This window comes from Macrotis lagotis, chromosome 1 (assembly GCF_037893015.1).
Source record: "Macrotis lagotis isolate mMagLag1 chromosome 1, bilby.v1.9.chrom.fasta, whole genome shotgun sequence".
Classification (NCBI taxonomy): Eukaryota; Metazoa; Chordata; class Mammalia; order Peramelemorphia; family Peramelidae; genus Macrotis; species Macrotis lagotis.
Genome location: NC_133658.1, coordinates 888,368,890 through 888,388,213, shown reverse-complemented (window position 1 = coordinate 888,388,213; position 19,324 = coordinate 888,368,890). Strand labels below are relative to the sequence as shown.

The following is a 19,324-nucleotide window of genomic DNA, read 5'->3' as shown; positions in this document are numbered from 1 at the left end:
GTCACTTAACCCCATTGCCTTACAAAAAACAAGAGAGAGAGAGAGAGAGAGAGAGAGAGAGAGAGAAGAAGAAGAAGAAGAAGAAGAAGAAGGGGGAGGAGGAGGAGGAGGAGGAGAACAGTTCTCCAGCACATAAAAGGCAATTACATTGACAAAAAAGTCACCAAGGTCAAAGCAAAGAGCTGGAATTAGTTTAGGAAGGATTTTAGAAAGAACTACAGCCTTCCAGGGTAAGCTTTAACAATGGGGCAGGCAAGCTATCTGAGCTTTCTCCTCCAAGCTAGTTAGAAAAAAGGACAGAAAGTAATAGGATGAACTTACTAAGTTCAGTGTGGTTCCATCTAGAAGTAGGGAACCAACTAAAGGGCTCCCCTGCAATCTCTCTGGCACACACTGGCTGGGAATGACTTTCCATGAGCAGCACTAGTGGTTGGGCTAAGTCTGAACTATGGAAGCTAACATTCTAACACTGTGCTAACATTCCATTATACACATTTTAACAAAAAAAAATCCCTATGTTATCTTACTATTCACAGAGAATAGATTTTATGTGAACTCCAAAATGCTCAAAATGAAGATTTAATCAGACCATCACATAGGTTTAATAGAGCCCACATTTCTATCTGAGAAGACAAATTCCCTCCAAATTCTCAAGGTAATTCTATTTTTTCTCCTTGTGATGGAGGTGGGATAGAGAAGAAATAAGGTCAACTGTTTCTGAAAGCCCTCTCAGGCTATCTGCAAAGAGGCATCAAAGACTAACTTGTCCCTTGTGATATGCTGCTAGGTAACTATGAGATTGAGCTCTGTTCTCCAAATTTGAAGGGACTTACATTTTGTCATTCTGAACTAGTATTTCATTCTCTTGATTCACTTGAGACATAGCAGAAGTTATGCTCCTAAATGAGTCTGACAAAAAGCAAGTATCTGCTGTGTTCTGAGGTGTCTCTGTAGCATAGAGGTGATTCAGGCTTCTTGCCTGCTAAGCCCTATTGGGCAATTTCAACTCTAATAGAATACAAAGGTTTGGAAGACAGACTTGGAGATGGACTTATCATGGGGTCCAAGGACCATCTTGTTACCTGTAGAAAATCACAGATGACTTTCTGATTCTACACCAGCTCATGACAACTCTAAACTAAGTTATAAACATGTCAATCTGCAAAAATGAATGATGAATTCCACTTAACCCCATTGCTTTGCAAAACAAAACCTAAAAAAAATGCATGATGAAACTGCAGAGTTTTTAAGCATAAGATGTTCTACCATGACCTTCTAGACAGGCAGATTTTTGACAGTAAAAGTAGTATTTTAGCTCTTTTGGTGCCGTGTGTGTGTGTGTGTGTGTGTGTGTGTGTGTGTATGCAGACACACATAAAAATATATATAGTGGAAAAGGCATTGAATACTTTTTATATCTTTACCATCCCCCAAACAGAATCATATTTATTAAGATTATCAGATTTCCCCACCAGCCCTGAAATCTTACCTTAAAAATTCACCAGGTATTTAAACATATAATATTTATGGCACATATATTCTCCCTGCTCTCCAAAACCCTCCCTCACCCAAGTTAAGCCATGGTTCTGCATCAATAAAGGTACATAGAGCACCGGCCCTGGAGTCAGGAGAACCTGATTTCAAATCCAGCTAAGACACTTAATAATTACCTAGCTGTGTGGTCTTGGGCAAGTTACTTAACCCCAATGCCTTGAAAAAAAAAAAATAAAGACACATTCAACTTACCCAACCTATGCCAAGAAACAAAGATTTCTTACTTATGCCAGTCAGATGGTGGCCCTTAAGGCCGTGTCTCTAGAGACCCAATTACAGGTAAATTTACCCAGCTGGTCTACATGTTGGTTCCTCTCCAACCTCATCTTTCTTGGGAAAGAAAATTAGAAACCCTGAAGGCAAGTGGTAACAAAGGAAAGAGACAAAAACAAAAGGAAAAAAAATGATAATTCCTTAGGAAAAATCTCTGAAAATAAAGCTATGAGAGATGGATTCCTACTAGATTACAGAGAACAAGAATTAATAACAGCAAATTTATCTAAATATCTCAAAAACCAAAATGCCCCCTTTGAGTGACAAAGTAGAGTACAATAAGAGAGTCTGTAAAAAATCTTGTACATATTTTTGGGCATAGTTCATGTGGGAATGTGTTTTTGCCTAGCTATGCATGTTTATTTGTTTGTTTGTAAGAGAGGAGAGGAGAGAAAATAAATACTTGTCCATTTTTTAAAAAAGAAAAAAATCTCATGCACCCTACTTACTTTTCTCAGGTATCACTGAGAAAATCCTAGAATTCAGATTACTAAAAATATTTTTCTTAGAGTATGGAAAAAATAAGAAAGAAAATAGATTGATTTCATGAGCAAATTTGACTCTCCAGAATAATTAATACCAAGTCATAGCCAACCTCATGCTTCTCAAAATGTGCTCTACAGCATCATCACTTCTTATAACAAGATCTACACATTTGTTTCCGACATTTCAGGAATGTTAAGGACTGGTCTGGTGCCTTGACTGGGAACTCAATGAAAAACCCTTCTCCAGTGTAAATGGCACCTCTGCCCCTTGAGAGACTAAGTGCTTTGTCAATGGTCCACATGATCAGCAGAAGAAAGATGAGGGGAGCCCAGGTCTGTCAACCTGCCCCTCTCTATGGCCAACATCACTCTTTCTCTAAAGAATAATGTATCTAGACAGATCTAATGGGGAGAAAAACCCACCCCAAGTCATACCTCACTGGCATCAGCAGCCTCTTTCTATTACCATTGACCTACAGGCTGTTTTCTGAACTTGGAAAGTAGTAATAGGGCTTGGTGATGAGTGAACAATGGTATGTGTGCCAACATTAGCTTCAGAGCAAGAAACAAGAATGCCTGTCTCACCCCAAAATAAGGCAAATATCCAACAAATAATCACTTCTGAGAAATTCACACAAGTAAAAATTTGGGCAAGGGCACAGATGAGCTCAGATTCTACTTAGCTAATGTTTTTTTTTTTTAAAAAAAGATAGGGGAGGCTAGGTGGCTTAGTGGATAAAGCACCTGCCTTGGGAGTCAGGAGTACCAGAGTTCAAATCTGGTCTCAGACACTTAATAATGACCTAGCTGTGTGGCCTTGGGCAAGCCACTTAACTGCATTTGCCTTGCAAAAATATAAACAAATAAACAAATAAATAAATGAATGAATGGAGGAATAAACAAACAAATAGATAAATAAATGAAAATTTGATTCCTCAAAAGCAAGTGATTGTGTAAACAATCATTATCCAGGAGTCTCCCATTTAAAAGAAACTTGAGATAAGCATTCTTTCATACAAGAGGCCTTTGGCAGTATGAATAACCACGCCTAATTAATCTACTCTTTATACCTGGATTTGGGTAGGCCACACCAGTACACAAAGAAAAGAATGAAAAAAAAAAGAAATATGTGTAACCAGCAACAGTGGAACCATCTAAGGAACATAAGTAGTTACTATGTACAAAACAGATAGGATTTCCAGAGGAAACACAAATGTTGCCCACTACTGGGTTCATTTGTTTGTGAATTTGAGATCATTCAAATTGGTCAGATTTGAGATTTGTCCTTCATTCTCCAAGATGATCATGACATCAGGGAAGTGATGCCATGAAAAACACATGAACTGGATTTGAGTGAGGGGGAGTTGTGCTAAGTCACCAGGGTGACTAAGTCATCTGGGTCCAGGGACCAGATATGGATCAAGACTTGCCCAAGGTCATAGGGCTAGTAAGTGTCAAGTTTCTGAGGCTGAATTCAAATTCAAGTCCTCCTGACTTCAAGGCCAGTGCTCTATCCACTGAACCATCTAGTTAATCAAAATAGATAATGAGCAAAAAAAAAAAAAGAAAAGAAAGAAAGAAAACCAAACTCTTGAGTTAACAAACAGCAAATATGCACTAATTTTCTCATGATCAGATCCATTTTTTCTTTCTAAGGTTTATGCCTCTTATTTGACTATAAATTCTCAGAAAGCTGGGACTCTCACTGTGCTCTGTCATCTAGTCTAATTCCCCAGAATTCAATATTGTGCCCCAGTAAGCACTGGACTAACCAACACCTCAGTGGCCCAGCAATCTCTCATTGAATCCTTCTTGTGAAAGCTAGCTAAATTAATACTCCTTATTGAGATGCTGGGTGAAGGGAGTGGAGGGAAGGTTCTAGGCCTCCATTCAACAATGTTAGAGGTTTAGTAGGGTGCAAATGGCATGACACCCAAGAAGGACTCCTTCTCAGCCCATGAAGAAGGCAGCTTGGCCTTTTTCTGAGATGGCAATACAGCAATACCGTGGTCTAACTCTAGACAATTAACTTAATAAATTACTATTTCTATAAATAACTAGATTAGCGGTCTCTAAAGTAATTACTGCAACAAGCGACCGGCTGTTACCTGGGTTACTAGAAGGCTGCGCCAGATCTCCGTTCTTCCACTTGGTTTCCATCCGTTCCAGTTTTTGAGCTTCATATCTCTTCCTTCCCTCCTCTTCTTGTTCCTTTTGAGTATACTAAGGAAAATCACAAAACACACAGGTCACATGCTGTTTGGTTTCAAGACAACTACCTCTGGGGTCTATACCTGGAAAAGGCCACAAAGTCTCAGCTACTCAGACTTACCAGATGAACTCTCCACATGGGGAAGAAGGCAGCATAGCTAAGGTGGACCTTCTAAGAGTAGTCTAATGGTTACCCCAAGGTTTCTGAGCCATAAAGTTAAAATCTACAGTGAATAACATTTTCTCATTAAAACTGAGGCCTGGGAGTACAACAGTTCAGTTACTGATGCTTTGCTTCCTTTATTCAAAGATAGCACACACACACACACACACACACACACACACACACACACACACCTGTTTGTTTATAATGCACTCTCGCACACATCTCTATTAATTTTGTTCATTGGTCACCCTGGAAAGCCATGTCCTTTCTCTCCTTGGCTTACCAATTCCACTCCCGTCATCCCTGAGTCATAGGCACCTGATTATACTTCAATAGCACTCTTAACATTTGGACCCTCAATCATCTTCTCTCTTGGGGTCTACGAGAGAATACATTTTCTTTGCTTAGTTTTATTCCCCTTTTAAAAGAACTTCCAAAGCTGATACACTTGAAGAAATCTCTTGATCTTCCCAATTTATGACAGGCAGGCAAACAAGTGGAAGAGACCATCATCAATATAAGAAAAATGGCAGCAGTCCTATCAAATGTAATTAGAAAAGGGCCAGGAGGAGCAAAGGGAAGGAGCAGAGGAATATGCCCCACTTCTGAAGTCTTGTGAGTACAGACTTCCATTCTTCCCTTGAGTTGAGCTACTCGTTCCATTATTTGTCAAATGCTATGTCAGTGCAGAGGAGCAGCAGATGCCATTTCTACTGTAGATCCAAGAAAAATTTACTAACCTTCATTTCCATACTGCTTCCCAAAGCTCAAGATTTCCCCTTCACCCAAGTCTGTCCCTCTGAACCCTCCATTCCCACACTTCTGCCTGTGCTGCAGCTGTAGCTCATAACCCCTCCATAAAACCAGAATTACTGAGAAGCTTGCCAGAGCCTTCCAGTGAGGGAGAATGCATTCCAGGGGGCTTTTAAGAATTCGACTCAAAAGCCTGCAATCTCAATTTTCCTGCGGATGGTGAGTTCTCATAAGGCCTTTTGTTTTAGGCTTTGTGTTTTGTTTTTTGTTTTTACAGTGACTGAGCACCAGTTTGTGGTTAATTATCCATTATCTTGGGCTTGAGAATACTCTCTAAAGAAGAGTGAGGCAGAAGCTGAGGGCTCGGAAGGGGCAAGGCCACAAGAGTGAGTGTTTTAAGTTACAATGGATAGCTAAACCTCCGTCAATCAAATAAACCAATTGTTTCAATAATGTTCCACAGTCAAAAGGTTACTGCTGTGAGAGCAGAATTTGTGCTGTGTCCATCTAGAAAAACTGATGACTAAACTGAAAGCTTCCCTAGAAATATTTGTTTAGGAGAAGAAAAAAGTCAACGTGTCTTAAGAAGGAATGGAAAAGAAAACTTAATGGAGCATCCCCAGAAACTACTACTTTCTACAGTAACAGCTGCTATTCATCTCGTACTTTAATGTGCACAAAACACTGCATCCTCCCAATAACCCTTTGAGGCAGGCTCCATAATTAGCTCCATTTTATAGAAAAGGAATCTGAGGCACAGAGAGAGTCCTAAAATCACATACCAGAAGCAGGACTTGAAGTCCAATCCTCTCTCCAGTAGGTTACACTGCTTCTGGAAAGTTTCTTTACTGAAATTATCATATCATGGATTCTGAAGATGGAACATAGGGGTCATCTAGGCTAGCCCACACTAGAAATGAATCCTTACTATACCAGCCCTGACAAATGGTTCTCAACTGTCTACTTAAAGGAACAAAAAATCAGGGGTCACCCACCTCCTAAAGCACATTATTCCACTTTGGGACACCTCTAACATCAATCCTAAATCTCTTTGTCACTTTCCACCTCATTGAGAACTAAGTGGGGGGAAAAATATATTTCTTAACAAAAAGAGAGACAGTTGGCTGTTTTCATTTAAGAAGCCTGCAGTCCTAGTTCTAAACTTACAGGAAGAGAGTATCAATCGTAACTAAAGCTAAAGGTAGAATTTCTCCCATCACCTCCCCCCAAATACAGGCCTATTCAGGTACTTGCCTGGCATGTTGTTCAAATGCACCTGTAGGTTCTACCCAAGGCTTTGCAGGTGTGGGGGAGTACAAGAAATAGTAACAAAAGAACAGGCTTCCAGATCTAAGAATTCTTTTCCATCTGGAGCTTTCCCCACTTACAATGAGAGGGATGGTTTAAAATACAATCCTCTAAAAAGGGCAAAGTTGATATTTATGTCTTATCAAGCCCAACGAAACAATACAGTTAAAAAGCTCCCATTTGCTCCTCTGTGCAGTAGGAGGAAAAATGCTAATTACTGAAGGAAGGTAGGGAGGGGGAGGATAGAAGCATGGCCTGCCACATCCCCCAAGAGTGCTGACTGTGGGCCACCTGGAGCAGAAAACAAGCTAATACAAGGGGCCACCCACATCCCTGCTTCCCCCGCTCCCCATGTTGTTCTGAAAGGGGAGCTGGGGAATCTCCTCAAAAGGTGAGTACATTGTGCCCAAGAAACTCCCTTGGAGGATGCCCCATCTGTAAGGTAGGAGATCCCTCTGGATTGCCACCTCTCCCCTGGTGACTAATTGTGGGACCCTGGGTAAGGTATTCTACAACTCTGGAACTCAAATTCCTTGGAATATAAATTGAAGAGGCTAGAATAGATCTGGTGAAGAGTCTTTAAATATGAAATCATGAAAGCCAAGCAAGGGGATAAAAGGGTTATGCCTTTAAAAAATAATTTGCAATTTATCATAGGCTATATGACTGATTTAATATAAGGGGCAGAAAAGAAGTCAGGAAAAAGTACTCAAGTTGTTTCATATTGATCCTTGATCCAGATCTGAAGTCTATCCTGCTAGGGAACTCCCAGTGTGGAAATTCCCTGCCAAAGCAGAATAACCCTTGCTGGATACCAAATCTATTCTTTCTGGGTACTGGGTCAGTAATTAGCAGAGATGCCAAGCACAAAGACACACTCCTTTTTAAGTTAAAGGGCAGAAATCAGAATCCTCTTTGGTTATCTCACTTACTCCCAAGGCATTATTGTTCATTTTTTAAAAATCTCATTGATTCCTTTTGTTTTAGCATCACCTTCATTTCTAAATTTAAGTCATCCCTACACCCCTCAAAGAGAGTGAACAGTTCAACAAAAATATGCAATGACTCTTTCCCCCCATCTCCCAGAGCATGATCTATAGGTAAAGCCCCACTGCTACCACCTTAGGAAAAGCCCAGATGGAAGTGCCAGCAAATTTCTCCCCTAAGGTGTCCTAAGCAGGAGGGACTAACCTGCCCCCACCCCCGGAGAGGAGCTTGCTACCTAATCAAAGTGGAAAAGCCCAAACTAGAACCCAGAGCTCCCAATCCTAGGCCAATGTTGCTTCCAGAACCTCTCCTCTCTCCCCACTCTAATTCAGTTCATAGCTTCAAGGCTCAGATCACCACTCCCAACTCATTTCACAATGCTTGAAAGGTAGGTCACAGAGCTGACCAGCAGTTATGTTGGCTTTTTAATCAAGAGGGATGCCCTGCTGGCTAATCTCAAGGCCCGGAGGGGCCTCAGCAGCTGGGCTAGTGTCACCCAGACAAATGCCCCCAGCCCAAGCTCACCAGAGCACTAGAGGGCTCAGGAACACTGCCCTGCTCAGTGAGCGCAGAGAGAAGAAAAATACTCATTAACAACACATAATGAGGAGCGGTAGGCCAGGGACTTGGGGGGTTTAGGATGATGGATGAGCAAACTAAAGCCTAGGGAGAGAAAGGAATGTGCCCAAGATTACATGGATAGGATTTGAACCTACGTCCTGATTCCAAGAGCTAGAATTTCTGTCATTGAACTATTAATCACATTTTTTTTTTAAATAGTTATAATAAGGCAGCTAGGTGGCACAGTGGATAGAGCACTGGCCCTGGAGTCAGGAGTCAAATCCACCCTCAGACACTTAAGAATTACCTAGCTGTGGGGCCTTGGGCAAGCCACATAACACCATTTGCCTTGAAAAAACCTAAAAATAAAAATAAAATAAAATAGTTATAACAGCAGCTATCTACAATTGTTATTCCAGAAATGAATGGTGATCATTTATAATAAAACCAGCTTTGATAAAGCAAAGGTCTGGGAAGCATTTTCATCATATTATATTATCTCATTTGTTCCTCAACCCTGAGAGGCAGCCACTATTATTCTCCCTGTTTAATAGATAAGGAAACTGAGGCAAATGGAGGTGCAATGCCTTGCCCAGGGTCACCTAGCTAGGAAGTCTCTGAAGCAGCTAGATGTCTGCACTGTGACCCCCCCCAGTTGCCTACTCTACAGTGGGGCCTCATCCTGGAGCGGTGATGGTTCTGTAAAGCCACAATGCCCCCTTCCTCTTGGGGAAACAGACTTCAAGGGTCAACAAGTAGCAGACAGGGCCTTCACCCATGTGGAGAGGCATCAAGTCCTTATCACTGGGCCATATTTCATCCCCTGAGTCACTAAATGGCTATAATCTGGACCAGGGGAAAATGCCCCCAATGATGACATTACGGATCACTAAAGAGTGGCCAGCTGCCATGATGTCTCTCCAGTGTCTCGCTTCATTCAGCAGGCCCAGCAGAAGCACTGATCCTACAGGAAGGACTCCTACGTCCAGGCCCTACTTGCTCTGGAACTATCCCACCTGACCAGATAAAGCTCCTGATACAGGGTCTTCAAGTGCTGACCAGCTTCTCAGTTAAGTGAATGCCCCTCCCCAGCCCCAACCAGTCTGGGGCTCCATGTCTGACAAGAAAGAAGCAAATCCAAGGATCTTACCACCAAAGGAGGGACCTCGAGCACTTTGTCCACATTCTTCAGTGAGAGGGGCACATACCAGAGCGCTGCCTTATTGGTGACTCTTCTAGCACCTTAGGAAAAGGAATATGGGTTAGTGATGCTCTTGTGGATAAGAACAAGAGGAGAAGGCAGATAATTCTGGGAAGGAAGAAGGAAAGGCAGTGAGCATGTATTATGCATCTACTAAGCGCTTTACAAATATGGTCTCAACTGATTCCCACAATCACCCTGGAAGGAAAGTACTACAGTTATCCATTTTACAGTTAAGGAAATTGAGGCAAATGGAGGGTTCAATGTGACCCAGGGTCACACAGCTAGGAAGTATCTATTCAGGGCTTTCTGACTCCAGGCCTGATGGCGTGTATGCATATATTCAGAAATGAAGGTTAAAAACAAAACACATCCATAAAAATAAGATAATTTTTAAAAATATCCTGTCTAAAAATAACTAGGATCAAGCAGTTTCTGTAGCCCCGTAGCTCAAGTGGGTTAACTTTCTCATAGCAGATAGATAGACTTGGCTACCCACTCATTTCTGGGTAAATCCCCTGGGAGAAGAGGAAGGCACTGTTCTCAGCCATTATTTTTGCAGGAATGCAGTTCAATTATTAAAATATTTCCTAAGTCTCTGATGAGAATTTTCCAATAGTGCAGCTCGATGCATTTGTTGCTTGGTGGGAAGTAGTGGACTAAGGGTCTCTGTGGAAGCCCTACACTCTAGAGAAGGCCTTGTGGAGAAAAGCAAGAGGTAGTATTGGACTGAGTTCTTTTCCACAGGTATTGTCATCAGACTAGATTTGGGTCTCCACCAACAGATTACAGCTGACATTTCATTTCTTACTCAAGGTACCTCGCTGAAGAACTTTACATAACAAGGTTGAAATATGGAATGTTTCCTGACAGATTTCCTCTCTCTCTCTCTTCCCCACCTCCCCTAGTCTAAACATTGCCAAAAGGGAAACCATCAATCACCGATCATTTTCAAAGATAGAAGAGACAGATTTACATATTACACATACTGTTAAATAAACAGACATATGTAAAATAGAGGCAGTGCTGCTAGTGGGTTGAAATCACAGTTAGGAAGACCTGAGTTCATGTTCTGCCTCTGACACAGGCTAGCCATATGTATGGCTCTGGCCAATTCTTGACCTTTGTATTCCCAAAAGAACCTCTAAAATTATTGAGAATGTCCTCTCCTGCTACCTGGCAGCTCCTCATTTCAACTCAAATCCAATTGTCTTCTCTGTTGACACCATTTTGGAATAGGCAATGTATGTGAAAAATATCTGAAGCAAGCCTTGATTGAGAAGGAATATTTGAACTCGTAAAGAAGGTTATCAATCTGCATTAGAGAAGGAAACTGCTCACTGGGAGGCCTGACATTGATGACATCACAGATCCAAAACTCTCTCCCCATTTTCCCTCACCCAAACACTTGAAAATAGATAGGTGTAAATGATAAGTTATAGTGACTGGCTAATGCAGCTATATGTGTGTGGCCTCTGCACACAGACAGACAAATGCCTGCTCCAGAGCTGAAAAAGTTGGCTTAGGATGCATAGATCAGCCTCCTCCCCTGACAGAAGAAATATTACTATTTTATAGAGCAGAAAAAAAGCAGTGGTGCCCTAAACCAATTACACACAAAATTATAACTTTGTAGAACCAGTAGCAGCAAAGTTCCATTCCCTCCACCCCAGGAACTTCCTCAAAGTAGAAAGTTTCCTGCTGAAAACCTGGATTTGCAGATGGGTTCCTGCAGATCTCAATTCTCTTGTCAGACTTCTTGGAGAGACTAAAGAGATGGGAAGATGGCAGTTGACTGTGCCTGTGAGTGATGTGGCAGAGTCCCAAAGGGGACATGCCAAGGGGAGGGGACAGCTAGTGTTGAGAGAGATGTCTCTGTGTGACTTTGGGCTGTTGCTATAAGCAACCCCATGCCCACTACTTCAGGGAAAAGACACCATTAGGCCAAGTGCATCTCCTCAGGAAAGCCCAGGATGACAATCTGGGAGAAATGTCTGCAAGGCTGCTTTGGGGAGCTGTTAACTAAAAACTGGCAGGACCCGAGTGCAGCAGAAAAGGAAGGAATCCATTATAAACAAGGAGATGGAGCAGAACCCAGAGTCCTTGACAGCTAGGCCTCCAGGACCACCTCGCACCTGTTTCCCCCAAGCTGATCATAGGCCTTTTCACATCTATTTCTTGGACTAGACAGCCCCAGGCAACATGCTGAGGCTCAGCTGCACAATGAAAAAGAGGTCCACTAGGAAAGCCAGAGCTCCCCTGGGACCAGCAGCCCAGTGCTAGCAAGCCAGCACATCAGTGTCTCAACTTGAACCTAACTGTGTGATTTAAAGTGTCATCATTGTTCGAGAATTAGTATATAGGCATAAAAAAGAAAAATATTTTCGCTGCATTTTGACTTGAGAGTAAATCTGACAACCTGCTTTGGGAAAGAAAGCTTTGCTCTTCAAATCAGCTAACACTCTCTTTTGACAGGCTGGTCCCTGTAGCCTTTTTAGGACCTTTCTAGGCCAAAGTAAGCCATGTGCCCTAAATGATGAAAAGCATGGTAATTAAACTTCTTTAGTCACCCAATGAAAACATCAAAAACCACTATAATTCTGGAAAGATTCTTTTTAAAATCTTACAGGCATCATAGCCATTGTTTCTTGATCATTTTCCATGTTAGATTAATATTCGGACATTTTTAATAAAGGAATATTCTCAATGGTCAAGATCTCCCTAGCTATCTCAGAGTGAATATGCTCAGAATTCTGAATGAAAGAAAAGGCTGGCTTATGAAGCCAGGACTACTAACAGAAGGCACATGGGACAAGGGTCTTTGCTTTACATTACTTTCACAAGCTTTACTACACAAGAACGTGTAACTTCATTGGAATAAAAGAAAAAGGAAACACTTCAAAGAAAATATGCAAAAACGTTTGCACAACTTCTGTAATTGATCCAGAGCTTTAATTTTTTAAAAGTCATTCCATTCAAATGAAAATCAGTTAATAAGAATATTATGACTACCAACTCCATCTGTGCCCAGCACTATGGTAACATGCTATATAGAAGGGATACAAAAACTTAAGATGCTACCAAGATTGAAAGGGAAAGGATTAGCAAAAAACATCAATTTCTAACATCATGGAGTGTGACCCCTTTCCTTCTGTGCTATGTTGACAGATAGCTTAGAAAATATCATGTTGCATACCTTGCATTTTTTTAAATTAAATGTTTTTTGCTCTGAGTTCATGAACCATCTGGTATGATAATGTAAAAGAGCCATTAGTGGGTGCCAAGGGTTGTGAATATGAATAGATGATGACTTAAAAACAGAACTGAGAATTCACATGGGAAATAAAATTACTTATATTTCACTGCTTTACATGTGTATATTACATGTAAAGATGTTATATGTTCAAAAAAATCACTGCTTTAAATTTTTCTAATATTAAAACACAGTCTCTTCTCTCAAAGAATTAATTTTCAAACTTAGATAACATGATGTATATAAAAGAAATAATTCAGGGACAATACAAAACAATTTATAATCATGTGTCAAACTGTATGGCTTAGGCAATAAAAGCTAGCAAAGTTCACAGGTGCACCCTCCCCACCCAAGAGATCTTTGTGAGCTGAAATAGCAGATAAAAGAGGTCTTTATCTTCTTAACTATTTTTACTACCAATCATTAGCATCTTCAAGTGGAAAGAGGACTAGATCTGGAATCAGAAAATTTGAAACTGATCTGTCCCTCACTCCCTATATGACCCGGCACAAGTGACTTAAGTTCCCAGGGCCTTCATCCCTTATCTGCAAAGTAGGGAATGAATTGGATGACACCCACAGCCCTTCAGTGATCACCATCACCACTGCACTGCCAAGCTTTTAACCACTGAAAAAATTCTTTATATGCAATCTCTTGTTTGATCCTTCAACATCTCTGTGAAATGGTATTTTTTCACATTTTAAAGATGAAGATGGTCACTTAGCTGGTAAATGGAGTGGCTCTAAACTCCAAATTCAGTGCACTTTGGGCACTTATAAGCAACTAGAAGGTGCCAGCCCTGAAGGCAGGAAGACGAGTTTAAAGCCAGCCTTAAGACACTAGGTGTGTGACCTTGAACGAGTCACTTAACCCTGACTGCCTCGCACCCAGGACAATCTATCATGAATCCTACCTGACCACTGGACCCAGATGAATCCAGGGGAGAGAGGCTGGTAACTTAGCACAGCTCCCCCTCATTCAAATATAATTCATGTGCATATCATGGTATCACCTCCCTAATGTCATGATCTTCAAGAAGGAAGAACAAACATCAGGATAAGTACATCTTGAACTATGTGCAGATCACACCATTAGGTGATGGGTATATAATGTAGGTATGAGGTATAATCCCCTTATCAAAGAAAATAAACATGTCTGATTACATATAAAGTTGTTAAGGTTTTGCTCAAACAAAATCAAGGCAATTAAAATTAGAAGTGAAGTATTTAACTTGGGAAAAATCTTTATAGTAAGTTTTTATAATAAAAAAAAACTTAAATCGGGGGTGGAGCCAAGATGGCAACAAGAGAGGATCATCTCTCTTAAGAGCTCTCTCTTCAAACCTATAAGCTAAGGACTCTAAATAAATTTTCAAGAGACAGAACCCCCAGAGAGATCCAGTGAGGCAGTTCTCCAATCCAAGGTAACCTGGAAAAGAGTAGAAAGGTTCTGCTCCCAGGGAGTGGAGGGGTGGCCCTACCAGAGCAAAGGAGCCTCAGCCTCCTGGAGGCAGACCCAGGGTGCTGTGAGCCCCGGCTCACAGCAGTGAGGGCTGTTTCCTGACATACGCTCTGGGGAGCACCAGGCACAACTTGGGGGATCAGCTGGGGTACCTCTGGCAGAGCGAGCACATGAAGTCCAGCCCTCAGGGCACATGGTGAGCAGCTTGACCATGGCAGCCCAGCCAGTTCCAGGAACCAGAAGCAGGTGGAGCCCTCCCAGGGCATGAGTGCTGAGCCTAGGGAGGGGAGTGGAGAGAGACTGCCCAGCTCTGTCCTCTGTCCCTAGAACAGGACTCTGGGGTTCTGACCACATTCAGATCCTGATCGCAGTCTAGACCCCCCATAGAACAGCAGCCCCCCCCACCTCAGCCCCTGGAAGAGGAGGGCGCTTATGGTCATTCTAACATGTTAAAAACTAGCTTAGGGCAAATGGATAAAACAGTTCAAAAAGTTATTGAGGAGAAGAATGCTTTAAAAAAGAAAAATTGGCCAGATGGAAAAGGAAATAAGAAAGCTCTCTGAGGAAAACAAATTCTTCAGATGTAGAATGGAGCTAAAGGAAGCTGATGACTTTATGAGAAATCAAGACACAACACTTCAACACTAAAAGTATGAAAAATTAGAAGAAAATGTGAAACATCTCACTGAAAAAACAACTGATATGGAAAACAGATTTAGAAAAGATAATTTAAAAATTATTGGAATACCTGAAAGTCATGATCAGGAAAAGAACCTTGACATCATTTTAAAAGAATTACTACAGGAAAATTGCCCAGATATCCTAGAAGCAGAGGGCAAAACAGAAATTGAGAATCCACCAATCTCCTCAAGAAAGAGATCCAAAAAAAACAACCCCCAGGAATATTATAGCCAAGTTCCAGAACTCCCAAGTCTAAGAGAAACTATTACAAGCAGCCAGAAGGACACAATTCAAATATCATGGAGCTGCAGTCAGGATTACACAGGACTTAGCAGCAACTACATTAAAGGCATGTAGGGCTTGGAATATAATATACTGGAAGGCAAAAGAGCTTGGGATGCAACCAAGAATCAACTACCCAGCAAAACTAAACATCCTCTTACAGCAAAAAGAAGTACTTTCAATGAACCAGGGGAATTTCAAATGTTCCTTTTGGAATGGCCAGAGCTGAACAGAAGGTTTGATCTTCAAATACAGGACTCAGGTGAAGCATAGTGATTGGAGGAGAAGGGGAAAATATGAGGGACTTAATGATGATGAACTGCATGTATTCCCTGCATGGAAAAATGATGCTGATAATACTCATATGAACCTTCTCATTTAATAGAACAGGTAAAAGGAGCTTTTATAGATGAAACACAGGAGAAAGCTGAATTTGAAGATATATTGTGGTGTAAAAATGGAGTCAATAGATAAAAGGGAAATGTAATGGAAGAAAAAGGAGAGGAGGAATAGGCTAAGATTTTTCATATAATAAGATTTTTCTTTATTACACTGAGTTATTGCAATGATATGGAAGGGGGGAAGGCAAGGGGCAATGAGGGAATCTTTGCTCTTATCAGAGGTGGCTAGGAGAGGAAACAATATATATTTTCAATGGGGTATAGACATCTGGAGTAAGAAAGAGAGAAGGGGGACAAGGAAGGGTGGAGATGTGAGTGATGGAGGAGAGGATGGACCATGGGGGAAGACTGGTCAGATATAACACATTTTATTTTTTACTTCTTGTAAGGGGCTGGGATTGGATGGCCCATCCAGGACCATAGGGCCGGGTGGATGCTGGGCCTAAGGGATGGTATGTGGGCCCAGGGCCGGGGATCTGTCTGCTGTGCCACTCAGCTACCCTACAGCAGAGACAGAGTGAAAGGAGAGAGAAAATATAGTATATGGTAGTGAAGTAGGAATGGAGGGAGTTGCGATCAGCAATGGCAACAGTGGAAAAATATGTAAGTAACTTTTGTGATGGACTTATAAAGAATGTGACCCACCCACGACAGAGCTGATGGAGTTGGAACACAGACTGAAGCACATTTTTTATTATTATCTTTTTTTGGGGGGGGGGTTGCAGGGCAAATGGAGCTGGGTGGCCTGCCTGGGGCCACACAGCTGGGTGATTGTTGGGCGTCTGAAGCCGGATTTGGATCCAGGTACTCCTGGCTCAAGGGCCAGTGCTCTGTCCACCACCTGGCCACCCCGACTATTATTACTGTTTTATTTTATCTTGGGTCTTTCTTTCTTTTTTGGTTTTTGCAGGGCAATGGGGTTGGGGTGGCTTGCATGGGATCACACAGCTGGTTGATTGTTGGATGTCTGGGGCCGGATTTGGGCTCGGGTGCTCCTGGCTCTAGGGCCAGTGCTCCATCCACTGCACCATCTGGCCATACCTACTATTAACATTATTATTATTATTATTATTATTATTATTATTATCATTACCATTATTATTTTAATTCTTTTCTTTCCCCTTTATCTCTCATGTGGGTCTATATTTTGGGGGAGGGGGTATTATGTTTACTCTTAAACAAGAATATTTTAGTAATGTATAAAAAACATTATTTGTACAAAACAAGAATAAATAAATAAATAATTCCGGGGGGGCTTAAATCAAAGAAATTTATTAGAGTCAGTTCCAAAAAGAAATGGCCAATGAACAAGCAATTTCCAAGAAAGAAAAACAAGTTATTCAAAGATATGAAAAAATTCTCCAAATCACTGATATTTTAAAGTGCACAATAAATGCAACCACTTTACTACTGCCCAATTGACAAAGATGATGGAAAAGGAAAACGGCAACTGTTGGAAAGGCTGCAGAACAAGAAAACTGACAAAATGATACAGGGTTGGAAGAATTAGGAACTAGTTTCATTGTTCTGAAAAGCATTTTGGAACTGTATCCCCACCAAAACAGTAAATTAGATGACTAGATTTACATCCTAAAGAATTTTTTTAAATAGAGGAAAACATATACATATAAATATTGTTACATATATATGTACATACATACCAAAATATTTATAGCAGCTCTTTTTATTGTGGTAAAGATTGAAAACTAAGTGGGTGGCCATCAACTGGGGAATGGCTGAACAAATCATGTTAACAACCTACCTCCTGACAGAGAAGTGACAGACTCAGGGTAGATTCTGAGACTTTTTTTTAATACGACCAACGCAAGACTACATGTTTATAACAGGGGTTTTGTTTTTCTTTCTTTCTCAATAGGGGAGTGGGAAGAAAAAAAAGGTAGGAGGGATAAAATGTACATCATAGAAAAGAACAGGATTATACACAAAACTACAAATGGCAATCATGTAAAACTTGTATTTTTTTTTAAGAAAAAGAAATCTTTGTTGTTTGCTAAGTTCAGAACAAGAAAATTTTGATATTTGTTTACTATGTGCCAATTTAAGCACTGGGGATCCAGTATCACCAGTGCTTACACTCTAGTGGGGAAAGACAACTCATAAAAAGGAATTAGAAAGGGGACTGGGGAAGCTGCAATGCTTGCAAGCGAGGAGGATTCTGGAAAGGGCAAAGGTATAACAGAGGCAAAGGAAAAGTGGTATAGTGGAGAAAGAGTTGACCAAGCTGTGTTAATCTCAGGGCCTGCCCCAGGCAAGCCTCTCAAGTCTCCAAGATTCAATCTTAGAGAAATGAAGCTCTACATTAATGAACAGGGGTTTTCTCAGGAATTCATTATGCTAAGGAAATTATACAACTGATCAAAGAAAATATGATCATGGGGCAGTTAGGTGGCTCAGTGGATAGAGAGCCAGCCCTGGAGTCAGGAGGACCTGAGTTCAAATCCGACCTCAGACACTTAATAATTACCTAGTTGTGTGGCCTTGGGCACAAGCCACTTAACCCCATTGCCTTGCAAAAAAAAAAAAAACCCTAAAAAATATATGATCACTATTGAGAATGGCAACACTATCATTGATCATAGTAATTTCAGATTAGTGTAATACTACTCTGGTGACATATTTCATCTTTTCCACTGGAATGGAGCAGGCAGAAGCACTGACTGGCAACTACTCAGAAGTTACCTTCTGTCTCTAGTACAAAGCTCTGCTGTCCTATGCTGACCCCAGCAGACCAGTACAAATAAGAGAACAGGAACAAGGCCTTGGGGATAAATGCTCTTTTTTCAGTGAATGCCCTGATGATTAGTTCCTTGCAAACAGGCAGATAGCTTGTAGTCCTGGGAGACCCCTAATCCCAGGGAGAGTGATTGCGTATATACTCTTCTTATTCCAAAGGACCTGGCTTGGCCTTCCTGCCTGCCTGTTGGCAGGAAGAGACACCCCTAATCTCCTTGCTATCTATACTGAGGCCCAGGGGTGAAAGGGCATTCATTCAAAGTTTTTATAAACATCAGTGTTTGTCCTTTCAGAAATCTCCATCCCATTTTAAATTCTGCCAAACGTAAAAGTGGAAGGAGACTCTTCAGTGAGTGAAAGTATTAGCTCTGGACTTGCACCAAGCAAATGGACTCCTAGAAAACATACCAGGAGCCTATGGCAATTTAACCAATGGGATAACTTGCAAATACTTTAGGGATCCTGAGAGGACCCATTTCCCAAATCTTCCATGTTTCTAAGATGAAAAGCTCTTGCATAAGCTGATGACTACAAATAAAGACATACTGCTAGCAAATAACTTGGTCAAAAGTGATTTAACCCTACTCCACTGTAAGAAATGATGAGCTCAGAGCAGCTAGGTGATGCAGTGGATAAAGAACACTGGTGCTGGAGTCAGGAGGACCTCAGACACTTAATAACCTAGCTGTATGACTTTATACAAGTCACTTAATCCCACTGCCTTGCAAAAAAAGAAAGAAAAGAAATGATGAGCTCAATAATCTTTAAAAACTTGGAAAGCCTTGTACAAAACAATGAAAGCAAAATGAACAAAACTAAGAGAATATTTTATATAGCAATATGGGGGGGTTGGGGGGGGTTTGCAAGGCAACTGGGGTTAAGTGGCTTGCCCAAGGCCACACGGCTAGATAATTATTAAGTGTCTGAGGACGCATTTGAACTCGGGTCCTCCTGACTCCAGGGCCGGTGCTCTATCCACTGTGCCACCTAGCC

The 19,324-nt window shown here is 41.2% G+C and overlaps 1 protein-coding gene across 5 annotated transcripts in view; it reads right to left on the bottom strand.

Moving 5' to 3' along the window:
• Positions 1–19,324, bottom strand: part of ACOT7 (acyl-CoA thioesterase 7) — a 160,005-nt gene that overhangs the window by 79,987 nt on the left and 60,694 nt on the right. For all 5 annotated transcript variants that reach the window (XM_074218600.1, XM_074218601.1, XM_074218597.1 and 2 more), the window contains 2 exons: positions 9,449–9,540; positions 4,421–4,535 (listed from right to left, as the gene is read on the bottom strand). In XM_074218600.1, the coding sequence (XP_074074701.1) occupies positions 4,421–4,535; positions 9,449–9,540 (207 nt within the window). The remainder of the gene's footprint in view (positions 1–4,420; positions 4,536–9,448; positions 9,541–19,324) is intronic.